Here is a 24,825-nt window from a genome sequence, read left to right on the forward strand (position 1 = left end):
TTTAAATTCCCCTTCTTGCAACAACCAATTGTGAAGCACTCCTGTTAAGCATGATCCATGCCCTTCTGCTTATAGTTTACCACAGCCGAAAGATCTCCCCATAAGCTTAGGTAGCAGATATCAGCACTATCAACCAGAAATATCAACTGCTGATAACTGGAATACTCAGAAATACAGGGAAGACTGTAAGGTAGGATGCTGCCTCTAATGGCATCATTTCCCTGAGAATATCTAAGGGATCTGTGTCATCATCTTTCTATATGCATCCCAGTTTTGAGACAAAAACCTCAGAAGGGAACTCCAGGCAGCCCACATTATGCAATCCAGACACAGCTCCGAGCCACTGTCTCAGACACAAACAGTGATGAAATAATTTTACCTTGCTGTGTATATATAGTCATTAAAATCTGAGAAGCTCTCAGTGTCAGGACAATCACGAGAGGTTATGAGGAAATTTAGAGTTTTGCATTCAACAGAGTTGAACAGTGAGCACTAAGAAAGAAGAGAGGCCACAGTGAATAGAAACTGAAGAGAAATGTACAGAAAATTGCTTATTTACTAATCAATGCTGTTCCCCTGGGGGACAAGGTGGGAGGGAGAAAGAAGAAAGAGAAGTGATGGACAATAGGAAAGTAAAATAAAGCCTGATAAGATTGTTTAATTTCATATTGTTTGTTTGCTAACACAGTAAGTTTCCAGTCAGTTGCATTTGTAACCAGTACACAAGAATCTACCTTCACTACCTGCCACTTGGAAGACAGAGCTCACCTGTATTTTTGAGTTGTTGGGATTTTTTTTTCCATCATTGCTGGGATAAAGCATTGGCCAAAAATTCTTAAGAGCAGCACAAAGCTAACAGACACTCAACTGTCCGCCTGAACGACCTAGTGCAACACTGTTTCAGACAAATCCAGCTACTACTGCAGCAGGTCAGATTTCTGTCCAAATATGAATTTTGGAATTTAATTGCCCTTAATTAAAAAAAAAAGTCACAGAGTTTGTGACTGGCTGTAGCTGGTCACACAGGAACTCTAAGTGACCAACAGCATTCCTTTACAGCAGGTGAATCACTGCTTGGGAGAAAGAACAAATTGCTTGAAAGCCTAATTTACCTAAGTATTTACAGCAGGTGAAATCTCTGGCTCCTTTTACAACTTTGTTGCATTTTTCCCTTGCTTTTGGTGTTTTACTGTGATGTCTGGAAACCAAATAGCAATACTTGAACATTATAAAGATTTTGGGAAGGCATGGACTGTGCATTTGCTTTAACTTCACCTCTTAGGGGTCTGTGGAACTATGAATCCAAAATGCAAGTGCTTCTGTGAAACATGTCCTAGAGCTACAGGAGAGGCGACCCAATCAACAACAATCCTGCACTATAGCAGAGTTGCTCTATTCCTGTAGTGGGGAAACAGGCACAAGTATTCAGCTAGGAAACTTGGAATACAGCTCAAAGACTATGTCTACCAGCAACGAGCAAAGGATCTGTGAAGTGAAACACCTGGTGCTAAGGATCTGAAGGCCACACTGTATGTATTTTGGGTGGGTTTACGCTGGGCTATATTCATGCTGGCGCCAGGGACTGAGTGTCAGCGCATGTACTTGATCTGCTCCAGTGGCATATCAAGTGCGCTTTTGAAGCGAGCCTTCCAGTTCGGTTCCATCCAGAGGGAATCTAGTCTGGGAGAATGAAGCAACTTCTACCCTGTGACCCAAAGTTCATTTAACAGAAAAAATGAGAAGAAAGCGCTCTGCTGATTGAAAGATAAAACACTAATGTAAACGTGCCTAAAGAAATAAGATGGTAACAGCCTAACTCACACCAATGAAAGCTTAAGAGTAATTTTGGTAAGCAGCAGCCAAGAGCACTAACAAACCTGTACAACACCACTGTTTTCCTATGTGAAAAGTTCCTAGCTCCTAAAGCTATTAATACTTACTCTAATTAGCTACTACAAACAAGGCAAAAAACCCCAAACCCTTGCAAATAGTCACAACTGCAAAAAACAAACCCTGGGCTTCTAGCTCAGAATTTTAGAACAAGTGACCAGTTCTTAATACAGAAATTACTTTTTATCTTATAAACACAGAAGCTTAATAATCCTTCCAAGTTTCCTATTCAATATCATTTGGAAAAAACCCCACATCACAATACATTTATACACATATGTACATGTATTACTTTACCTGATAGATAAACCCACTCATTCTCGGACTGGCAGACAACATTAGCAAAATGTTAGGGAAGAGAAGAAGATACCTTTCATTCTTTTCCTTATCAAAAAAGAAAATGAAAAAGTAAATACAACATCACAAGCCCCCTCCCACCTTTTTATGCTTTAAATTATTAAAAACTGCCAATAATGTTACAAGTCCATAATTACTCCACAAATATTTGCTCCTGGCAAAATCAATTCTTCATAGAAGTTTTCTTTAAAAAAAAAGCCAAAAGTCTTTTATTTTCTCTTTGAAAAGTTCTAGTAACACATGTCTATACTTCTTCCTGGAAAGTACAACCTCATATTTTAAAATAGAAATTTTACAGACTGGATGAAATACTGACTTTGCTTATTAAAGTAACAACTGTTTTGCAATTTCAGCAAAACTGAAATTATATACTGGATATATTTCTTAATATAATTTAGATGGATGTTGTTACAGTAATGTCAGAATCACGGTCCCTCAAATTGGAAAAATCAGTTTTCTGAAAAGATACTGGATTACAACCCAAAGTAGAAAAAAAGAAATAATGCCTGTATCTGCAACAAAAACACCCATTACTTTCTTCTGGTTTTAATTGCTTGTTTCACTTATGAAGTTGTTCTTTGTGGTTTTGTTTTGAGGGTATTTTGTGGAAAGTGGAGGTTTACTCTTAAGGAATTGCTATACACAGATGAAGCAAGAGAGAAGCATTAAAGTATAATGTTTTAATCTTAATGACAAAACACATCCATTGACAAAGCTCCTATTTCAATTTCAAGCCTCTCTGCAAAACAACGCAAGTCCTTACCAAGTTTTAGTCTATCTGTTTTTCAGTAAACACACACAAGCGTCTAAATAATTTTTTAAAAGAACTAACAAAATCAACTGCCTTTGCACAAATGTTGTTCAATATCTAGTTTAAAAAAAACCAAACAAACCTATAATGTTATACAGAAACTATCAGCTCTACTGAATCTTATTTTAAAATATTCTGTTGCATAAACACTTTTCTCTTGGTTCATATTTAGGGACACCTTTGTTCTAAGGGAGGAAAATGACTGAATGAGGTTGCAATTCAAAAGCCCCCACCAGGTTCAAAGCTTCATTGATTTTACAGGGAGACATGTAAAAACACATTAGTAATCTGTATAACATCTATTTTCTGTTAGCACTCGCTTTTAGGAGTATTTTAACATTATTTCTCAAGGATAACCTATTCTTTGTGTGCTTTTAATTTGGTTTGTTTACTTTTAAACAAATCACCCCAGACTATGCTGAGTTGCCTTCAACTACGCAATGTTTATTCTTATTTTATTTCTCAAAAACCACTTGGTTCTCGAGCTTGTATTTCACATTTTCCTACTTGAGAAAAGTGTACAAAGCAGCAACAAAGAAGTGGTGTCTTAGGCACCTTGCAATAGATAACCTGAAAGCTTTTATCATTTAAAATGCATTATAATAACTGCTATGCAGAATGTTCCTGTAACATAACTACACATGGAAAACCCTGTTGAATAATGCAATTTAAAAATAGTCCTGCAAAATCATCTTCCAAAGTTTATAACTGCTATATTCTATTATGTAAATTTTACAGTTAAGACCACCCATCTTTGAGGAAATTTATTTCAGGCTTTGTAATAAAAACCTTCAATCAGCAGAGAAAGATTTATTCTAGATTAGTATCTCTGAAGGATTCTGTTTATTTCTGTTGTAAAATGAGCAAAATTAGTTTTATTCAAAAAACAAAGACCAATAGTGAAGATGAGAAGGACATTACCTCACTTCCAGCACACTGAATCATGACCTGGGACATGTAAATGACATTGCCAAGTGTTTTAATATCCTCTCCCTCCCAACAACGGATAGCTTCCGTCAATATTTGTAGTTCAAGTTCTTTCCGTTTCCGTACTTCTTGACATTGTGCCTAACAAAAGCAGGGAAAAATACCATTGTTATCAACTCTATCCCTTTGGAGGTTAAAGGCAGAAATATCACCAGACTTACACTTACTGTTGTGTTTGTAGTATAAATACAATATCACCTAACTTGAAATGTTTTCATTTAGGCAACTCTTACCAATATTTCTTATAAAATTAGTCTTGCCAACTTCAATATTATTACTTTTCCTTTCGATACACTGACTTCAGTTACCTCTGTTTCTCAAATTTCCCCTTTCTCTAAATGTTTTATCTTTGTACTTCCAATCAAAGCTGGATAGGCTTAGTGGAAAAGAGTAACACAGCTGTCACAAATGCACATGGTGATACAACAAAGCAACTTTCTTCAGTAAAAAGAGCCATACCAACTGTCCAAAATATAAGTGTATATAAACGCGCATTCCTATTTTTATTAATTTCTCCAACCTGCTCTACTAGCTGTACTCCCATTCCATTCATTTGAATTTTTCTCAACAAGTTGTCTTCCCTCTTGTTCGTAAAGCACCAAACAGAATGGATCCCTAAGCCTCTTCTGAACACAGGTAACAATAAATTTCTGCTATCTAAATTAAACGTTGAAAATGCCAGGTTACCACCCGCACACATTCCTAACGTGAAGTACAAAACATGAAGTTTATTGTAACCGAGACTGCATTAAATATATGCCTGCTGTAGTTGACAGGTGCTTGTTTGTTTTAATGACAGTAACAGATAGCTCATCTGTTCAAATTAGGCCTCCTGCTCTAATTACTACTAGACATTTCATATTTCCTGAACTTCACTAGCACTTCTCTCCATCATCTCAGAACTTCAACATCATACCCCTAGAGAGAATGCACTTTGTAAAAAACTCAGAAAACATACTTAATTGTTATAAAAAAGCCCTTCTTCAAGATGCTAGTTATGTTAGCACTAGCAGAACGGGAGACAAAGCACAAGTGAGAGGGCAGACTAAGAGATGTAGAATGCCTTGCAAGGCTTACTCAACAGTCTATTTGCTAGAGCTCCCCAGCAAATTACCATCCTTAACTCTGCTAACACACAGCATCATTTTCCCAGCTTTCAAAAATTTCTTATACAAACATATACAAAAAAAGCTTCACTTCTTTAAAGCAACGGAGAGGAATGAAAATAGGGAACATTCTACTTAAAAGATATCATCTACTTTTTATGACTCTTACAGAAAGATTTTTGAAGGCCGTCATGGATTTTTGAATATCTTGACGATCCGGATGATAATCCTAAAAACAATGGAGAAAACATAAATAAAAACTTTAGTTCTAGTAAAATATATACTAAAAGTTTAGAGGCTTAACTAAAGATAAATAAATAATTCTGTAAAACAGAGGTTGCAGGCCAATCTGCTCTCTCTTCACAGCCTTCTTATCCCTACACCAAACACTGGTAGTCTTGCTTGTAGCCAAAATGAAGAGTCACTTATAACATTCCTACTTGTATTTAAAACAGAGCCAAGGAAGTTTTACAAGACCTAGTGGGTAAGAGATTTTGAAATCCCAGTAAGAAAATGTTTATTTCAAGAATTCTATTTGGCATGCTAGCTTTGTCACAAACTGGATTCCATACAGATTAGTATGTTCTGCTGTCACTGACTGACAAACTAAATTGTGTGACAAGACAAAGACTTTCCATTTCTCTCCTTCCTTCATGCTTCAAAAAACTAACCTATAAATCTATATATAAATCTAATCTATAAACCAATCTAACCTACAAAATGCAAAGGTGGAAACAGTAGCTCCTCGATCTCTTTACTATACTGGACAGATATTTTTCAGACAACATTCAGTAGAAGTCACAGGGACTATTCTGGTGACATGTTCAACACGCTGAGGTCCTAAGATGGGAAGCAGCGCTCCCGGTACAAAATAAAGTAGCCTCAAGCAGTATGCAGGAGATACATTCAAGTCAACCGAAGACCCTGCAAGACTGTCGTAGGAGTGAAGATCAGCTTCTCTGGCTAGTCTTACTTTAAATGTTCAGCTTCCACATGATGTTTTGTTGCATTAAGTTTTAAACTATTGCAGCCCATATTTCAGAAGGCTGGCAGAAGAGCAAACAAATGTAATTTTGGGTCCCATCATGTTTGACATGTACCTTTAAAATAACTGATGTCAAATCATCATTAAGCTGGAACATAAATGCTGATAAGATATACCTCCATGTGCCTTTCAAGTTCTTTGAGTAACGTGGGGTATTTATCCAGGCGCATAAAAGGTTTGCTGAGGCCCGTGGTCAGTACAAGGATCCCAGGGCTGTTGGCACCTTTCACCTCCATGAATTCTCCTAGCTCCTCACTGTGTACACAAGATATTTAAACAAGTTAAGATCAAATTACCAAGACAATTCAAATTACACTGGATTCTTCACTTCAGTCTTTCATCCACAATGAATTCTGCCAATAAAACAAGAGTCCAAATAAATCAAAAAGTAAGTCAAGTATAACCTAAGTCCTGTGACCAGTTTCTTCATTAAATAAAACACAGGAACAAAGACATTCGCAGATCCAGCATCCATCTAGGGCAAAACAGACAAAGGATCAAATCCACCGTTCTAGGCAACTGATGCTCAAAGACAGCTCCTAAATGCTACCCCATCTGAGCAACAATTGCAGAATAAAGCCATTTGTGTTGTATTTTATTACTCAGGCCTTTATTCTAGTAAGATGACATCTGACCTTAGAGGTGGTTTACACAAGTAATACACAAGTATAAGCAAGACAATGGCTTCATATTTTATCAAGCACTAATATTTTTAAGGTGTCAGGAACCAATGGGAAAACAGAGCGTTAAAGAACCTTTTCTCTTCCCACACTTGCATGTAACAACTTCATCTCACACATTCAAGGTTGTGCTGCAAAATGACCAACTAGCCAACAGCCAGACAAATAGTAGACCATAGCAGAAATAATTACTGAGCAATCTATCCTCAAACAAATTTGGATTTCACTAAGGGTGTACTTACACAACACATTTGTTTTGACAGCAAAGCTGCTGAAATAAATCAATGCTCTTCAAGTATAATGAACTGCTACTTCCCCTATCCAGATTTTTTTTTCATATTTGAATAATTTCCAAGAACTCGTCCAACCCCTTAACTCTTTTTTACATTGACTTAGTAAAAAAAGCAGCACATCCTGGGAATTTCAGCTCTCTTTGCTATCAGGAAAACTTAAAATAGCTACATCTTCTGCTTCCTTATAAAACAGAAAATTTAGACGACTGTGGTAGAGAACAAGCTTATCAGGAGTTTTAATGATCAGGAACAAAATGACCCCTCTCCATCAGGAAAGGAAGGTACACCTGGCCTGTATTTCTGGATTCAGAAACTACAAGTTGCAGAAGAACATGGGAATCCAAACACAAAAATTTAATAAAGGAAACTGAGAAGTCTACTTATTGAAAAGATAACATCATCTTGCATTCAGGGCATGTCATTCTAGACACCCGCAGATGGTGTTGCTCATGTTTTGAGCTCCTGTTACAGTAAATTAACTAGTTCTCAAAAAAAATACCCACAACACAAAACACTATTCTCGAGTAACAGTCATGTAAATTCCACTCTAAGATACCCTCGAAGTCCTTACTTTCTACTGATCAACAGCATTATACCCCTGTAAGTCAGAATTACTACTTTTTTACTACTAATTTTTATTCCCTCCTTTGTTATTGACACAGGCTCATTTTTCAAAAGAAGCCTTAGCCAGCTACCAGACTCAGTACTTCTACAAAGTGTAAAAACAGCATCAAACCTCACACAGCAATAAAAGAGGTTAATTGTACTTTATAGGCACATGAACGAAAAGGGAAGGGAAAGCACCACCAAACCTATAGCATATTGTTTCCATGCAAATGCAAAATCAAATCTTGACCTGCTCAGTTTCCCTAGGGAAAATACACTGATGGGACATTGCCATAATACACCTGCTCGATTATCAGTGAGTCATGGTATATAAAAGCATCGTGTAGATTAAGATAAAACAGACCTCCCTACTTCCCAAGACACACACATGCACTCCTTCCCATTTCAGAAGAAGTGACACTTTGCTTATTAATTTCATTTGTCCAAATAGAAGAAGAAAGCGGAACAAGAACATGAACTGCAACCTTCCCAACCCAATCTAAGTGCTTTACCCATCACCCCACTCTGATCTCTCTCCTCCCGGCTGCATCCCTAACTTAACAGAAGAAAATGCAGTTTTCCATACAGTTTACTCCAACATTTACTTATCTTCAGATTAGTTAATTGCTATTTACTTAACGCTACCTTGCTTAAATACATCCAGCACCGCTCCTGAATTGTCAGGTCCAACATAACCACACATCACCTCTTCTAGAGCACTACACCCCTATTCCAGGACCAGGCACTCCCCAGTGTATGTATTTGTGCCATTTTTGCTGTAGTCAACTGCAGAGACAAGAAAGCAGGTGGTGGGATTTCCCAACACCTGCTTTGCATTTTAAAGATGCAGAGAAAGAGACTAAGCACCCTTGAGAAAGCCCACAGCTCCACCAGGAAGACCTTGCTACATCCCTTTCAAACGATCAGCAACTTCAGACCTCCCAAAATCAGCTTGTGACACAGTCAGGTTTAAGCCAAAATTAAAACCCACTGAAGTATCTCCTGCAGTACCTTGCATAAAAAAATTATATAAATGCACCACAGACAAATCTGAGTACTTCTCTAGCTTAAATCTATATTTAAGAAGTAACGCTGTCCAATTCTGAATACCCAGAGCCTGAAGACCTATTTCGCCTTTCATTTTATCTCGTCATAGTCCTTACTCAGCAAAAAAACACACCAACTTCAGAACTTAACAACTGATTCTGGTGACATCCAGAACATGACTAAGGATTTTGACTCATGTTTTGGTTTTATGGTGTTACCAGTTACTTGTTCATCAAGGACTTGGGCTAATTCACTGAAATATTAAGCTGCATGTCTACGGTGTGGTGGCAGGTCCTATCGTCCTTATTCGGCTAAATGGGAAAAAGCTCTTTCCAGCAAGGTGATGAGGCATCATACACATGAAGGTTAGCCACACACCTTCCCAAGAAGCTTTACCAAAGATCACCTATGAAAGCCCTTCTGTCAGAAGGCACTTGGTTTTAGGTTTATATTCACCATGTAGGATGCTGATCATGTGAACACCACCAGGCTTTTTATTTTTATTACTATTTTTCATTCATTCCCCTAGTAAGCACCCCCACTGTTCTGTTTTGAGCTAAAGCAGAACCAATTTTAACTTTTCAGCTAAGCCTCGTCTAAGTAACTTCATGTTCTGAAAGTTAACAACATGTTTTTCAGACAGCATCTTTATCTAGAAGTGATAATGCTTAAAATTTATGATTATCACCAAAGTAACAGGGCACTGGTATGCAGAAAGACCATTGCTTATACTTATTTCTATAGAAACAAAGGTTATTCTTGAGCTCATGGAATGCCATTAAGTCAAAGGGGCAAAAAAGGGGATCACACCTCCAGCGAGAAGCGGACAGGATAGGTGATTCAAAATTGACCAGATATTCTACCCCATATACATCATACTCAGTAAAAAACTTAGGAATCATGAGGGCTATGCGTCTTCTTTGATATCTAGTGTCTAGTAAAGACTCTGTCTTTCCTTCTGGCTTGATTCCAAATCCACGCGTTCCTGAATCCAGTTCCTGAGTGCAGCTCCCGAGTCCAGCTCCCATCTGCCACTGAGCTCAGTCCAGGACCTTTTGCCTATTCCTGCTCTGCAGCATCAGTGGTGACATATAGTCATCAAGGGGTTAAATTTTTTGTATTTGTATATATTTTATAGTTTTCTTAGTATTTTCCTTTTTATCATTGTTTCATTAAAGCTGTTTTAGTTTCCAACCTACAAGCCTCTCCCTTGTTTCCCTTTCCCCTTTCCCTTGTGGGAGTGTGTGGACTGGGATCACAACTTCTTGCATTTAGCTGTACCAATGGGGACATTTATATAAATGGTATTTGCTGAGCTATCTGCACTTTCCCACTCTCCCCCTATTTGTTTTAAACTTACTGCCTCTGCAGTAGGAAGAATGTTGTGCATGTGGGTGAAATAGTGACCATTCCTAATTTTCATTATCACTGTTTTGTTTCTTCTCAACTTCAGCATTCTGAAATAGATGTGTGAGAAAACAGGAAAAAACCTCACTGAAGCCTGAATTAAAATCAACTACTTGGAAACCTCAAATTAAAAGCTGATATTTTGTTTTCACTGTACTCTTTGATGCCTTTAACTAAACATGCTCTGTGGTTACGCAATGTTGCAGCAGTTTCCAGGCCATCCACTGCTCTTTGACACAAGATACTTGGATGTTTTGCATCTCCTTTTTACTTAATCACAACCTAAGAACCCAGGAGCAAGTTGCAGCTCACTTGAAATGTACGCAAAATCTTGAAAAACATGCTTAGCAATGGCATCATCAGGAAGCCTTTCACAGCAGTATTAATAGGTATAATTAAAACTGAATGACGTAGTTTTCCTCCCAACCTTCCCAAGAGGACAATGTCTTCTTTCATAAGCTTCTGTGCTTCCCTCTGACAAGTTTTGACATGCCGGCCTGTTCAAAGTCTAGAATGAACACACACACACTCTTTTAATACAATAATACCCAAAATTTTGTCTGAGCAGTTCCATCATACAGACCCTGTTAGCAGTCTACTCAGGCTAAATGAAACTGCTACCCCTGCAGCTTCATCAACATAAAATATCTGGCAATATGGATGTTACTTCAATTCAAAGCTTGAAGTGAATGTCTTTCATTTATTCACAGCAGACAAATACAATAAATAACAAAATGGAAAGGTTTACTTGCAGTAAAATATCCATGAGTGAGAAAAGCATTTGAATATGACAAGAGTTCACAACTGTTTTGTAATTAATAGCAGCTTAAAACTCAGTGTCCTTCATTTAATAGTGCAGCTGCTTTGCCAAAGACAATGGCTCTTTCAGGTCACAATTTCAATTGACGCCTGCAAGTACCACACTCTCCTAGGCAGTATATGCTAAATAAAACTCCAGCCCACAGCTAAGCAGTAAGTTTTAAAAAGAGTTATCATTTAGCTGAATAGGAAAAGCTTTTGAATAGTGAAATCATCCACTTAGTCACAACTGTCTAAATAAGTAGTTTTTCAGCAAGAGGCATCCAAGATTTGAATTCACTACCTGCGTCACTTGACAGAATCAAATGCAGAGAAGCATACAAAAGTGCTGTGCTTCATTTTTTCTGAAATCTTGTGCTGAAGAACTCTTCGCACTCCAGACCAGGGTTCATTCACAGCCTGAGATATTTTAAAGGTCACCATGAAAAGTGTTTTTAAGCCCTATTAATATATTCAAATCTTTCTTAGTACAGCTGACTCAAAAGCTGCAAATCAAAATGGGAGGGGGGAGGAGGGGAACAGGTTCAAATGTGCCTACAGTAACAGAAGTAAAAAGCCACTTAAAACTTGAGGAAAGCACATCCAGAAACTAAAAAGTATATGTTTAAAAATCACAACTTACACTTCTGGAGCAGGTGTCTGTTTGTAATAGATGGAGCACGAGCTATCACTGCTGAGGGGTCTGAGGACTGCACACAGGCACCGCATTTTGAGAGCGTTGTGGCACAGCTTGGCTCAGCAATCCCTCAACTGCAGCTTTTAATTTCCCAGTGCTAAATTTCCCAGTCAAGCTCCTCTCCCAGGGACTGTTGCTTGGCGTATGACATCAGCCTGCACAGTTGCAGGCTCAGGGATGCATCGAAGTGGGGGAGGCACAAAGAGTTTTCTGACTCAAGCTGATCTGTATTCCATGCTCCAGTTACTCGGAGTAATTGTGATGTTTCAGCTCCACGAATTTTATCTAGACTGCCAAGTCTACGATGCAAGTGAAGAATATGCTTGGGACACGTTATCTAAGAGAACAGAAGAATCTAGCAAAATTAATCTTTGAACAAGCAAAGATTTGTGAACAGCTTTCTTCCAGCTAAGAACTAGCGCTTCGCTTGCCACTTTGCAACGTTAGAAAAAGCAAGCGTATACTATTAATTTTTGGCTGCCTTTTCATCAAATTAAAACTTTCCTTGAAAATATTTTTCTTCCATTTTGTTTTAAAATTTAAATGGCATTGTTTAAGCAAAGTAAATAGCTTAAAAACCTACCCTCCCAATAATTACCTACTTAATGCTGATTAATGGGGTCTGTACTCTCCATATTTCTTCAGAAGAGTTTTTTGATCAGTGGGGCCTGCTAGACTTCTTTTTCATTACATTATCCGCCCTTCCGTGAGTTCTATACTCAAAATGTCATTTTGGATGTATTCAAAACAAGTCTCAGTCCTAGCTTCTGCCTCCTCTTTATATTTGCTGGATTTTCTCCTTGCACTGAACTGTGTGGCTTGTGACCTTCCCCAGGTAGATAACATCTCATGTTCCCGGGACTCCTTATTGCCCCGTAATTATCCATTTCTGTAGTTCGTATCCAACTAGGTTTTTTAATCTGAGGGACATTAATTCTTTCATGCCTTCAGTTGCTCATCCTGTTTCTTCTCTTACTGGAAGGCAAGCATTATGTCTATGATCAGCACACACAGCAATCAAAGCTAATTTGACTGAACTCTACAACCTCAAGGCAGTCCTGCAAGGAAAATTCTCTCCAAGAGTAACACCTACCCTTGGACTTGAACTAGAATTCTCAAGAAAAACTGAGGGATATTAAAAACTGAAACCTTGTACAATGCAGCCAAAGAGATGTGACGGCTACAAAATAAAGCAAATTGAACAGAATGCATACACTGGAACTATGTCCACAATGAGAGAAGGAACAAGGAAAACAAGCTAAGAGGCAGTGGGGGAAACAGGCAAAACATTGATCTCTGCATGAGCCACTGCTCAGCCACACCTGACGAGCTCCGCCTCTCCAGCTCTAGCCAGTGGTTTAAAACACAATTACAAGACACGATGACAGATCTAACAAAAGATTACTTCATTCTTAAAAATTCATGAATCATTACACAAAGACTTTTAATTCTGGAAAAAATATGCAATGGCTCTGAAACAATCTGTGAGACTAAAAGTACCTAACAAATTTCTAGACTGTACGATACTGGAGAAATTATGTTGAGTACCAACTCTAGAACCTGGATAAAACTTCCAGTGCCACAAGCAGAACCAAGAAGAGATTCTGTTCCCAGACTGAAGAGGAAGATGTTTTTTTCTTGTTGTTGTGATTATCAGAGGCAAATACAACCTCAGAAATATAAAGCTTTGGAACCTTAACTCCTGTGTGGGCTGTATGAGGTTTTATTCCTGTTTCTGCATATGCACATAGACTCAAGGTCTCTAATGACACTTATTTCAGTATTTTCTCTATTAATAATTAACTTAAGGAAATGAAAGATGTTTGCAGCTATGAAGCTCTGAACATGAAAAAAATCTCTTAATATAATTAACACCATTTGATCCAACTGTGTGTCTAGAAATACACACAAATATGAACATATATATGCACACACATCCTTACTTTATATTGTGTAAAAACCCCCATGTTGCTGCAACATATGATCAAGAAGCAAATGACAAAGAAGAAAAAGACTAAGCACAGGCTAGCATTCATGGTGAACGGGATAAAAAAAGACAGTCATAGTCCAACTGAATGCCCCTTTTAAATCTCCAACCGCATCTGAAGTATTTCTATTTAGAACTGATTTCACAAAAATGCTATTGAAAAAAAGCAGCTTTTAACCAGAAGTCCAAACCAATTACGTTAATATCATCTGGTTTTATCTATAAGTATGCATAGAAACACAGGTCTTTGACAGGTGTCAATGACATTTTAATAGGTGTTATAATACTGATGGAAGAGCATGATTGATACCACAGAAAATGACATAAAAACCTCATATGCATAATATTCCATCAAACCAGATGACTGCTTACAGTTTTGATGTTACAGCAATCCAACTGGTCAACGAAACAATACCATTAATGCTTTAAAGTGACAGCCATTTTCATTTAAGTTGTTCTTAGTAAATTACAGTAAATACATAATAATAAAGAATGCGTATTTTTTAGAATAAAAAAAAAAAGAGGTATAGTTTCTGAAGTTTTCCCCAAGAGCAATTATCTAGGAGATTTTTCTTGGTATGATTCCCACCAAAAGCAAGTAAACTTAGCAAACTGTGGAAAATACTGATTTTTTGATATAAGAATCTTACTTAAAATTATCTGCTCTGTTTTTTTGTAGAAGAGCTTTCAGAAGCACCATTAATGTGTATGTGTTCAGTTTACAACATGCGTAGAGATCATTACAAGAAATAATCTGCTGAAGACAATAAGAATTTATTTTCCAAATCAAACCACTCCCAACTGCTCCCTTTTCCTCTAAAACACTACTGAATAGGCACAGCTTTTACAAATACGACAATCAATTCCAAAACTCTGCAAACATTTATTTCTCTGCCATATTTTTGATGGTATTAAAACACATACAATGCTTTTGGACCCTCTGCTAAAACTATACAGCAAAAACTGACAAGTCATCACCGTTTAAGAGTCCTAGTACTTAATCTAGTACTCACTACAGTGTAGCTGCTTCATTATTATAACTACAATCATGACTATCCTCCAACTTCACAGTAATTTTTACATGAGGCTTTACTAGGGATGCTTTTACACAACAAAAATCTCAACTAAATAGAAGGAGATTGTTCTCAGCATTTTCCTTTTCTTCTTGCCTGCTATCAGTTTGTTATTCTTGATAGAAAAGCCTTTTTTCCTCCCTTACTTTTAGAACAACATAATCAAAAGCGTCCTGATATCCTGGAAAAAAAAAGGTTCAGATCTGCTTAAAGTCACCTTTTGATTTCTTCATGGCAGCTGTCTCAAGCAGAATTTTTAATCGGACCACTTGCTACCTACAGCAATGGTATTTAACAAAAATTAAGGACTTAGAACAATAAAATAGGGGTAATAAAAAAAATAACAAACAACAAAACCAGCTGTTTATCACTACTTACCTCCACTTGATGTATGTCTTAACAATTGCTTTGAATCTACTTCCACATCCAAATTACTTGACTGCTCTATAAGTTATATTGAATCCACAGGGATTTGATATCAAGATGACTTTACAGACCAGAAGCTGAATTTTTCCTAGGACAACTTATGCCCAAAGCAACACAGAAGAGAAGAAATGCTACTCTTCTCCATCTGCAGAACAAATAGCTTCCATGCCTCGCATTTCTATCACAGTTTCTCAGACATTGCTATTAAGCATGAAAGTTACAACAATCCTTTACAAATACCTCCAGATCTTAAGAGATATGGATGATAATTTTGCTACCACTTGCCATCCTCCTCTGAATGAAAGGAGCATAAGGGCATAAACAAAGAGTAAATCTAAGACTAAGAGTATTACAATCCCCACAGGCATGGATCACCTAAACATTTTACCATTTACATAAAGTGCTATTGGAAACAAGCCATTTGAAAGAAAATAAACATTATGGGGTTTTCATCAGGGGGTTTTAAACATATTTCGCCCTGTTTATTTTTAATTTATCATTACTTCTGACAAAAATTTTAAAAAAAACCAAAACAAAAAAAACCCCACCACAACATTCTGTCTGTCTCTTGGATTTGCAGCTTGATTTTTCAAAGCAGGGTTGGAACATAGTTGCGTGTTTTACTAATACAAGTCATAGTCCATGATATTCAGTAGCTAAAAGGTTTTTTTATATACACTACTATATGTAAAGCTCACAAACGTGCCACAAATTGTCACTGTTAAAACAAAATGTGAGTTCTCAAAAGATACTAATGCTATAGAAAACAACTCAATTATGCTCCTCCTTGTTTAGGAAAAGTTAAGAATATTGAAAATACACTTAGTCTAACCCATCACGGGAAGACAAAAATGGGGAGGTGGAGAAGTAAAAAGAATAGACATCCTCCTGGAATTTGTCCTACGTTTAACCTTCAAGAAAAGATCATGGTTCTGTCCTGCACCACAAGCAAACATAAACAGCCCCAAATTAACAGCTGCTGCAGCATCTCTTCATCAGGAGAATACACAGGACAAGTTTGCAAAAGTGCACTTTAATCAAATTTGGGCCTCAAGTCTGTTCCCTCGAGTTGATGCAGGGCATCTTCTATGCAAATTAGAAGTCAGTACTACAGCTGAGCAACCTCCACTATAACCGATTTTCTAAACTTGAAAAGCTCACACTCTTCATATCACTCAAAAATATAACCAAAAGTATACCATTATAAAGCCAAGTGCATACCGATGTACTACCTTTGACAGGGTTAAGTTAAAATTCATCAACTGTCTGCTAGAAATCATGCCAATTATGCCCTAATTCCACAAACACACTTCAATCTCAACATTTTTTACATGAAGACAACAACCAATAAACTTAGACATACTCAAAGTCCAGCATGCGTTATTTAAATGAGAAAATGCTCCCAAATAGTCGATAACACACTGCCAAGAGTTCCATGTGACAATGACCAGCTTGTCACAGCTTTGTATTCTGCATTTTTGTCTTTTTTAAAAACTATACAACTATTTTCTTCTTAAATAAGCTCTACCATAGAAAATGAGTGACTAAAGAGATATCACAGCTTCACAACACAAATGTATTGTATGCACTTTTTTTTTGTATCAGACTTAGAAGACCACAAAGCAAACATACCTGTGTTCTGTGAGAACATTTACTGCTGACGGATGGTTGGCACAGTATGCAAGGTACAAGCTTTTCATTTGGGGCATCAAATTCAGAAAACATCCTCCAACCCTCTGCTGAGCTTCAGGCAACCTAAAAAACAGAGTAATAAAGATGAAATCACTGTAATACAAGAAGACACCAAAGTAAATTGAAGCATGGAAAAGCAGTGTATACTGGTTTTGGGGGATATAGTTTTTTTTCAGTTTGTTTTTTTTTTGTTGGGATTTTTTGTTAGTAAAATCAGGTAGGTTTTTATGGTCACTGACCAGCATCCAACACCTGAAAGTGCCAAGAAAGTACAGGCAGCATATGGTACATACTCGTGAAATGATTGTTCCACATGATTTTTTCAAGAATTAGTGTTAATTAGCACCTTCTTCAGGAGTTAGATTTTCAGTCAACATATCTATCTGTTAGAACAGTTGACTCACTTACATATATCATGCCACATCTTAAAATCAGTACTTCAGCACTTAGACAAATACAGGACAGGATAGCAACACGATTCTTTTCTTCTACTCTACACCAGCAGAGATGATGGGCTTAAAGTAGTCATTAAAAGATCTAAGTACCACATTAAGCTCCGACAGCACAAATAGAAACCAGCTACCATGCAGTAACAGGATGGATTTCGACAATTATCACTCATCTTGGTTTTTAAGAACCATGAGGCACTTTTATGTTGGTTTATAATCAGGGTAAGAGTGTTGCTTTAACACCATCTGTACAGAAATCCTTTCTAGAGCTCATACTTTCTTCACCTTTGATGCTCAAATGCATCACATTTGCTAAGCAGCAAAGGAAAATCTCACAATTTGGTTGAGAAGAGCTTATGTTGTCTAGCATGAAGTGGTAATTAAACAACAGCAGCCTCAGTGACTTCACCAAAAAAAAAAATGAAGAAAATCTTGCTTTCACACAGTTTCAGTGAACCTAATCAGTTTTGATAAGGTTTAGAAGAATATGCACACATTCATTCACATTAATAAAGGAGGACAGGATATGAGGAAATATAATATGAATATACACAATGTATTTTTTCAAAAGGTTTTAGCTGAAACTGTCATCTCAAATTGCAGTAAGAAAATATCCAAAGTATAAAAGTCTGAAATTGGCTGCACGGCACCAGCTTCAAACTGGTACATCAGCAGAAAGTATATGTCTGACTTCTGATTTCGCATCTGGGTGAAGGAGGGTGGGGGGGAGGAGGGGGTAGAAAGGAAAAGAAAAAAGCAACTCTTCCAGTCTTATTCTCAGTACATCCTTAGGCTGCATACTTCAGATGCAAATAAAAGCACACCCACGTATTTTCTTTTAATCTAAACTCAATTTCAAGTTAAACAGAAACTGATGGGAAGAAGTATATTCCACGCTTCCTTACTGCTACCACGTCACCATTCTCAGAACCACTCAAAAATATCCATACTAGATTGCTTCTATGTGAGAAAGAGTAAATCAGACAAATAAGTTATTTTCTACAGATGAACTCCCACTTGACAGACTAAGTCTCTTTAGCTGTAGGTTGCATGGCCAAGAGCCAACTGTGTATCACACACTGAAGTTAACCAGAAGATGGGGCAGTAAGTTTTCATCCATCCTAGACAACAAGCTTGTCCCTGACGCCTTGTCTATACCAACTGCACAACATGTGCAAGGAGATGACATGTCTCAATTTCTCCATACATTTCCTCTCCTTGCATAAAGACTGCATATCCTAACATTAATATGCAGAGTCTCTGCTTCAGCCTGTTGGCAAGATGAGACACAGTGGATTTTGTTGCTGTTATCTATTTAGCTACTTTAAAACCAGTATTTCACGCTGCTTTAAAGCTATGTGAGTTTTCAGCAAGTACTTAACAGACGCACTGTTAGCACAAAGGCTTTCATGTTAACATTATTTCCAACAATTCTCTCTGGAAGATTATTGTTCTTATTAAAAGAAATGGTTTATTTAAAAGTCCATGTTTTCTGTAATTGTCCTGGACCTGTGCGTAAAGTCTCTAAACATCAACATATAGCAAATTCCCTCTGAAAAGGGGAGAGGGATGCTCCAGCGAACGTCAGCAGAGAACCACTCATTCTCGTATAACTGTTCATCCATTCTCGTATAAGACTCGTATAACTGGAGTGCAGCTATGGTAGGGTATAAACTTTTCAGGCGGGACAGGAAGGGTAGGAGAGCAGGTGGGGTAGCCCTCTGTGTTAGAGAGCGCTTTGATACCCTCAAGCTCGATTATGGTGATGACAGGATCAAGTGCCTGTGGGTTAAAATCAGAGGAGATCACAAGAAGGTAGATATTGTGATGGGAGTCTGTTACAGACCACCCAGCCAAGAAGAAGCAGCTGATGAGCTCTTTCATAAACAACTGGGAGCAGTCTCAAGATCGCTACCTCTTGTCCTTGTGGGAGACTTCAGTCTTCCGGATGTCTGCTGGAAGTACTATACAGCAGAAAGGAAGCAGTCTAGGAGGTTCCAGAAGTGCATGGAAGACAACTTCCTCACGCTGCTGGTGAATGAGCCGACAAGGGAAGGCGCCCTCCTGGACCTGCTGTTTTGTCAACAGAGAAGGCCTTGTGGGGGATGTGATGGTTGGAAGACAACTGGGACAAAGAGATCACATGATGATAGAGTTTTCAGTTCTAGGTGAGATGAAGAGGGGGATTAGCAGAACAGTAACATTAAACTTCCAGAGGGCAGAGTTTGGACTGTTCAGATAGCTGGCTGGCAAAGTCCCATGGGAGACAGTCCCTAAGGGCAAGGGAACCCACGAGGGCTGGGCATTCTTCAAAAAGGAAATTCTAGCAGCTCAGGAGCAAGCCTGGAACAGGTGATCTTGAGTGCTATCATGAAGCACATGAAAGAGAACTGGGTGATCAGGCCCAGTCAACACAGGTTCACAAAAGACAGGTCTTGCCAAACTAACTTGATCACCTATGACAAAGAGACTCGTTTACTGGACGAGAGAAAGGCTGGGGTTGTTCAGCCTGGAGAACAGGAGGCTGAGGGGAGACCTTACTGCTCTCTACAACTACCTGAAAGGAGGTTGTAGAGAGGAGGGTGATGGCCTCTTCTCCCAAGTGACAGGGGACAGGACAAGAAGGAATGGCCTCAAGCTCCACCAGGGGAAATTTAGGCTGAACATCAGGAAAAAAAATTTCACAGAAAGGGTCACTGGGCCCTGGAACAGGCTGCCCAGGGAGGTGGTTGAGTCACCTTCCCTGGAGGTGTTTAAGGCACGGGTGGATGAGGTGCTGAGGGGCATGGTTTAGTGACTGATGGGAATGGTTGGACTCGATGATCCTGTGGGTCTTTTCCAACCTAGTGATTTTGTGATTCTGCGATTCCAGGCAGGGGATGTTCCTATCCTGCTCACATACAGTCATCTTGTCCCACTCCTTTGAATTCATCTATCATGGGCAAGTCCAAGTACATAACAAGAAATATTTCCCCCGATTTCAAAACAAGAAGTCTGTCTCTCTGCACAGTGACAGAAGACCTACCCAACGCAAAGTCAAAATTGACTGTACATACGTTCAAATCACAAGATGGGGAAACATGCTTCCTTACTTGAAAGCAATGTTCATTATAGACACCTACAAAGTGATCACTGAATCCCTAACCAGCACATCATGCCAGATACACTGATAATATTATCAGCACTCTTCACATTATATTTTATTGTCTGCATCTTTATTTCTCTTTCAGTAAAAGTTTAAATTCTGAAATCAACAGAGTGGCTGCTTTTGCAGTTATTTATGAGAAAACCAGGTTTTCCCCAGCGTATCATAGGAATGCTATTCTTACAGTCTTTCAATCAGCATTTCCTGCCTAGCAGCTGGTCCCCTTTAATAAATCCAGGCATGAGCTAATAGTTCGTTCTTCAAGTAATAGATGCAGCAAAAGTCTCAAACTCTGAAGACATACTCAAGGCATAATGGAATTAAGCAGCAAGTGGTTCCAATAAACAGTTGTTGAAAATTATTAAATTGTCTTTTCATACTGTAATGCCAGGGAGGGGGTGTGAGAGTGAATTATGGCTGTTTCCACTGAGGAGACATCTGTCTCTTCTTAGTCTGCTGTTCTTTTAGCTGAATGGAAGAGTGACATTATTCTTTTTTACATGTTGCAAATGCAATGAAACTTTATACTGCACATTTTTTGTTGAATTAAACAGACTGTATGAGGGGGTGGCAACTCATCCCCCCTTTGACTTTTCTAATCCATGCGTTAGTTGCAAGTGTTTTACTATTGTAACAGGAACAATTAATAAATTATCTGTATCTCCTTTAACTGCTGAAACCCATAACAATTTAAAGCCTATCACCACATCATTCAAACTTTCTGTATTTAACATGCTCAAGTAAAGAGCAGTTATTTTACAGTTTATTCTGAACTTGCCATTCTAATGTTTCCGTACTTGATACTTGAAAACGGAATCACATACAAATAATGTATATGTAAATTATTAAAACTTCAGTTATGAAAAGGCCAAGCACATTTTTTAATTTCATTTACAGAACTAGAGAACCATAACAAAGCTTCTACTGTTGTATACATGCTAGAGGTATCATATGACTACATCTGAACTACCTAACAGATTACCTGCTTTTTCGAGTGACATCCAATAGTTATCATTTCTGTTTCTCCAGACTGAAAACAGGTTCCCACTCTGCATGATAATTTGAGAGAAAAAAGAAAGAGAATACTTTGTTCCTCAACTACGCTTGATTCAGATCAAAACCAGCTATCAGAACTTGACTAAAGCTAGACTGGCAGCGGACAGAGTGACATTACAGAGTACCTAATTGTGTCCTGTGTGTTCTAAGAAATGTGCCTTAGATTTGGTGTCAGTGGACGTCACTACATTCTGGGAATGATTGTGGAAACTGCAATGAATCCAGATAAATTTAAACGCAGACTAAGAAAGGCAATTTTAAAAGAAGAGTAGATAAGAAAATTTAATCAGCATTGTAGGCTTTCTTCTTGCAAGGAAAAGATGTGATGTCCCTACATTTCACTTGGCTGTGCAGTTACCTTGAGAGTGCCATGCAGCAATCCATGTCCCTACATATGTGTGTGTGTACACACACACACATTCCTGCAGAACCTGCCCACAAAGTGGAAACCTTGAATTATGTGGGCGGCATTTTCTGCTCTTCCCCATCCCCTCCTAGAGAAAGGTAAACAATAGAATCTCCTGTCCCTCTCAACCCTTTGAAGGAGCTGGAGCATCAATGACAAGTTTGCTACATTTGCAGGAAATCAGTAGAGAAAATGTCTTGAAAAGCTGATACCAGAGAAGACCCAGTCTGCAAAAAATTAAGGGATAATTGTGACAAATGACTCCAAGGGATGCAGTTTGTGAAGAAACAAAATATTAGACATTATCTCCTGAGGCTTCACTGTTAATAAGGCTACTGAAATAAGGGGGACACTTTGCACGTTTCTGAGATACTGTTCTCATAAATGGAGGCACTATTCAACTTATTCACAAACCACCACACTAATTTTCCATGCTTGCTTCATAACCATACCATTTCATTTTGCCTACTTGCCTTACCTCTCAGTCACCAGTCAAAATGCATGTTTGTTTCAGGCAATCTAAAGACAACATTTTCAAATTCACTTAAGGTTGACACTTAATTCTCTTCACACAATAACCAAAGCCAAGGGACAACACTGAGATAAAACCTTAACAGACTTAATTTGTATCTGTACTCCAAAACCAAACCTGAAACACTTATTACTTTTAGTTTACATTTAAGCACTCTCTTCACATATCCTGGTGCCTCTCTTTTAAAAAAAAACCAAAACACCCCATTTCACTCCAGGATCATCCCAGAATATGAAGTATCTGCTTGCGCTCAAATACAGAACAAGATAAAGAAAAACTTGAAAGAAAAACACTTACTGTGGCCGCAAGAGCAGGAACATGAAGGAAAGAAAGGACAAAATGCAGCTATGGCTCTTACAAGGGAGGGAGTTAAGTCTGTGATACCACCTAAAAGACAATCAATGCTTTCAAACTGTTAAAGAGTAGATTATCCATAAGCAGCCCATGCAGGCTGGTGTCACCAGTCAGCCTCTGTGTTGTGTCCCCTTCCTTACTGAGAAGAACAGCATGAACTGGCAGCTTTTATTCCCAGGTGAATGGGGGGGGAGAAGGTTGGTTTGCAGCAGAAAACATCTGTTCAGTCTCCTGCTACAAAAACACCTGAAGAGCAACACTTCCAATAGAGATCACCTGATGGACACTGACTTTCTTTGTTCAGAGAATCCTATGCTGTGTGAGCCATTGAGCTTTGGCACTGGATCATAGGTCTAGAAAGAGACCAGACCAAAGCACTCTTGGTCTGTTTACTGTCAGAAATTCACCCTTTTGCAACTGAAGACTCCAGCAATGCTTCTATGTCTTGTCAGTTGCAGCTCTTTTCCATCCGTTCAAGTGCACTCAATCAATCAAAAAATACACTTTTGAAGCAGATCAGCAGCAGATTCTCACTCAATGCTAGTTAGACTCCTTTCATACACAACCTTTGTTTGGTAAATAAATAACAGAAGTCACAAAGGTAGAAGTAACCCCAAACAAATCCAGCATCCAGGCAGGCAGATAAGAAGTGTTCCCAGGCTTGTGACACACTGAGCAGCCCACAGGAGCACCACAGTGACGCTGCAATGGAGGACAACCCAGACAAGTTCAAAGAGCTCAGACCTACAGCAACGCACCAGAAGAGCTTCAAGATTGGGGTGAGAGGTTAGCGCACAATCAAAACCAAACCACATCCTCAAACAACTCTGTCCCTGGAACACACAAGAAGCCCAATACAGCATGATAAGTTCTGAAACAGAAACGTTTAACAACCTGAAGGTTAAACAAGCCAATGAAGTGCAGGCAAGAAGATGAGAAGCATCAGAAAGTTTCTGTCACTGAAGTAAATACCACAATTGGTTAAGAGAAAACTCAAATGACAAACTGACTCAAGTCAGGGGTGGAAAGACCTCAACTCTAACACCCAGAAAGAGGCGTCTGTCAAGCAGTGTAGGCTGGCAGCACTACAACTGGCATTTGGTCATCCTGACATGTCAAGTTAGAAAAAAAACATCACACTGGATGCTGCAATACAAAGTGTCTGAATGATGGAACTAAAAGCTCTCTGCCAAAAATAAAACAAAATGATAAAGCTATTTTCAGCCCAAGTTTATAGAACAGGCTCACCAGCCAAAAAAAAAAACACTGCAAAACGACAAAAACAAGGCAGCAGGGCAAGTTTTCTTCTACATTATGGGAATTATGATGGATTAGATTCAAAACAGGAGGAAACTGGACACTGAAATCAATACACTATCATGAAAATTAAACTGAAAATACAACTTGGCATGACTAGCATATTTAGGAAAACAAAATAACAAACCATTTGCAGTAACCCTTCAGTTACCCTGGAGCATCACTTCCTCTGCCCACCTACAAGCATTCATGCTTCTACTGTGTTACACAGCAGTATTTCACTTAACAGGAAGTAGAAATAAAGGACTTGATCAGAAGGCACTCTAACAGGGTTTAAATCAAGGAAGGAACTCTAAGTAAGCTTTCTGAGCTAGAAGCTACATTATGATATCACATTACTCTACATATCAAGTTAAAACAAAGCTTGCGCTAATATTTGCTTAAAGGTTCCACTTTTGTTTTTAAGACCATCTTAATCAAAAGTTTTAGAAGACGATAGTCCATTCATGCATGGTACTTCATTTTCCTAACTTCTGATTCACAGAAACAAAATTATAGAAGCAAAACAATGAGACAACAAAGAACACTGACAGGAAAAGAAAGGAAATTTAAGTATGTGAACAAACTGTCATTGTCAGGGATTTAGACATCCAACTGCTCAAGTCTAACTTGCCAGAAAGAATATCCTTCTTTCTCAAACACGGTGTGGAAAAAAGGTCATTTC

The 24,825-nt window shown here is 38.3% G+C and overlaps 1 protein-coding gene across 5 annotated transcripts in view; it reads right to left on the bottom strand.

Moving 5' to 3' along the window:
• Window positions 1-24,825, bottom strand: part of ARHGEF7 (Rho guanine nucleotide exchange factor 7) — a 131,464-nt gene that overhangs the window by 28,570 nt on the left and 78,069 nt on the right. For all 5 annotated transcript variants that reach the window (XM_069878394.1, XM_069878402.1, XM_069878426.1 and 2 more), the window contains 5 exons: window positions 16,843-16,965; window positions 6,313-6,451; window positions 5,321-5,380; window positions 3,980-4,126; window positions 2,188-2,274 (listed from right to left, as the gene is read on the bottom strand). In XM_069878394.1, the coding sequence (XP_069734495.1) occupies window positions 2,188-2,274; window positions 3,980-4,126; window positions 5,321-5,380; window positions 6,313-6,451; window positions 16,843-16,965 (556 nt within the window). The remainder of the gene's footprint in view (window positions 1-2,187; window positions 2,275-3,979; window positions 4,127-5,320; window positions 5,381-6,312; window positions 6,452-16,842; window positions 16,966-24,825) is intronic.

The sequence above is a fragment of the Phaenicophaeus curvirostris genome, chromosome 1, assembly GCF_032191515.1.
Source record: "Phaenicophaeus curvirostris isolate KB17595 chromosome 1, BPBGC_Pcur_1.0, whole genome shotgun sequence".
NCBI lineage: Eukaryota > Metazoa > Chordata > Aves > Cuculiformes > Cuculidae > Phaenicophaeus > Phaenicophaeus curvirostris.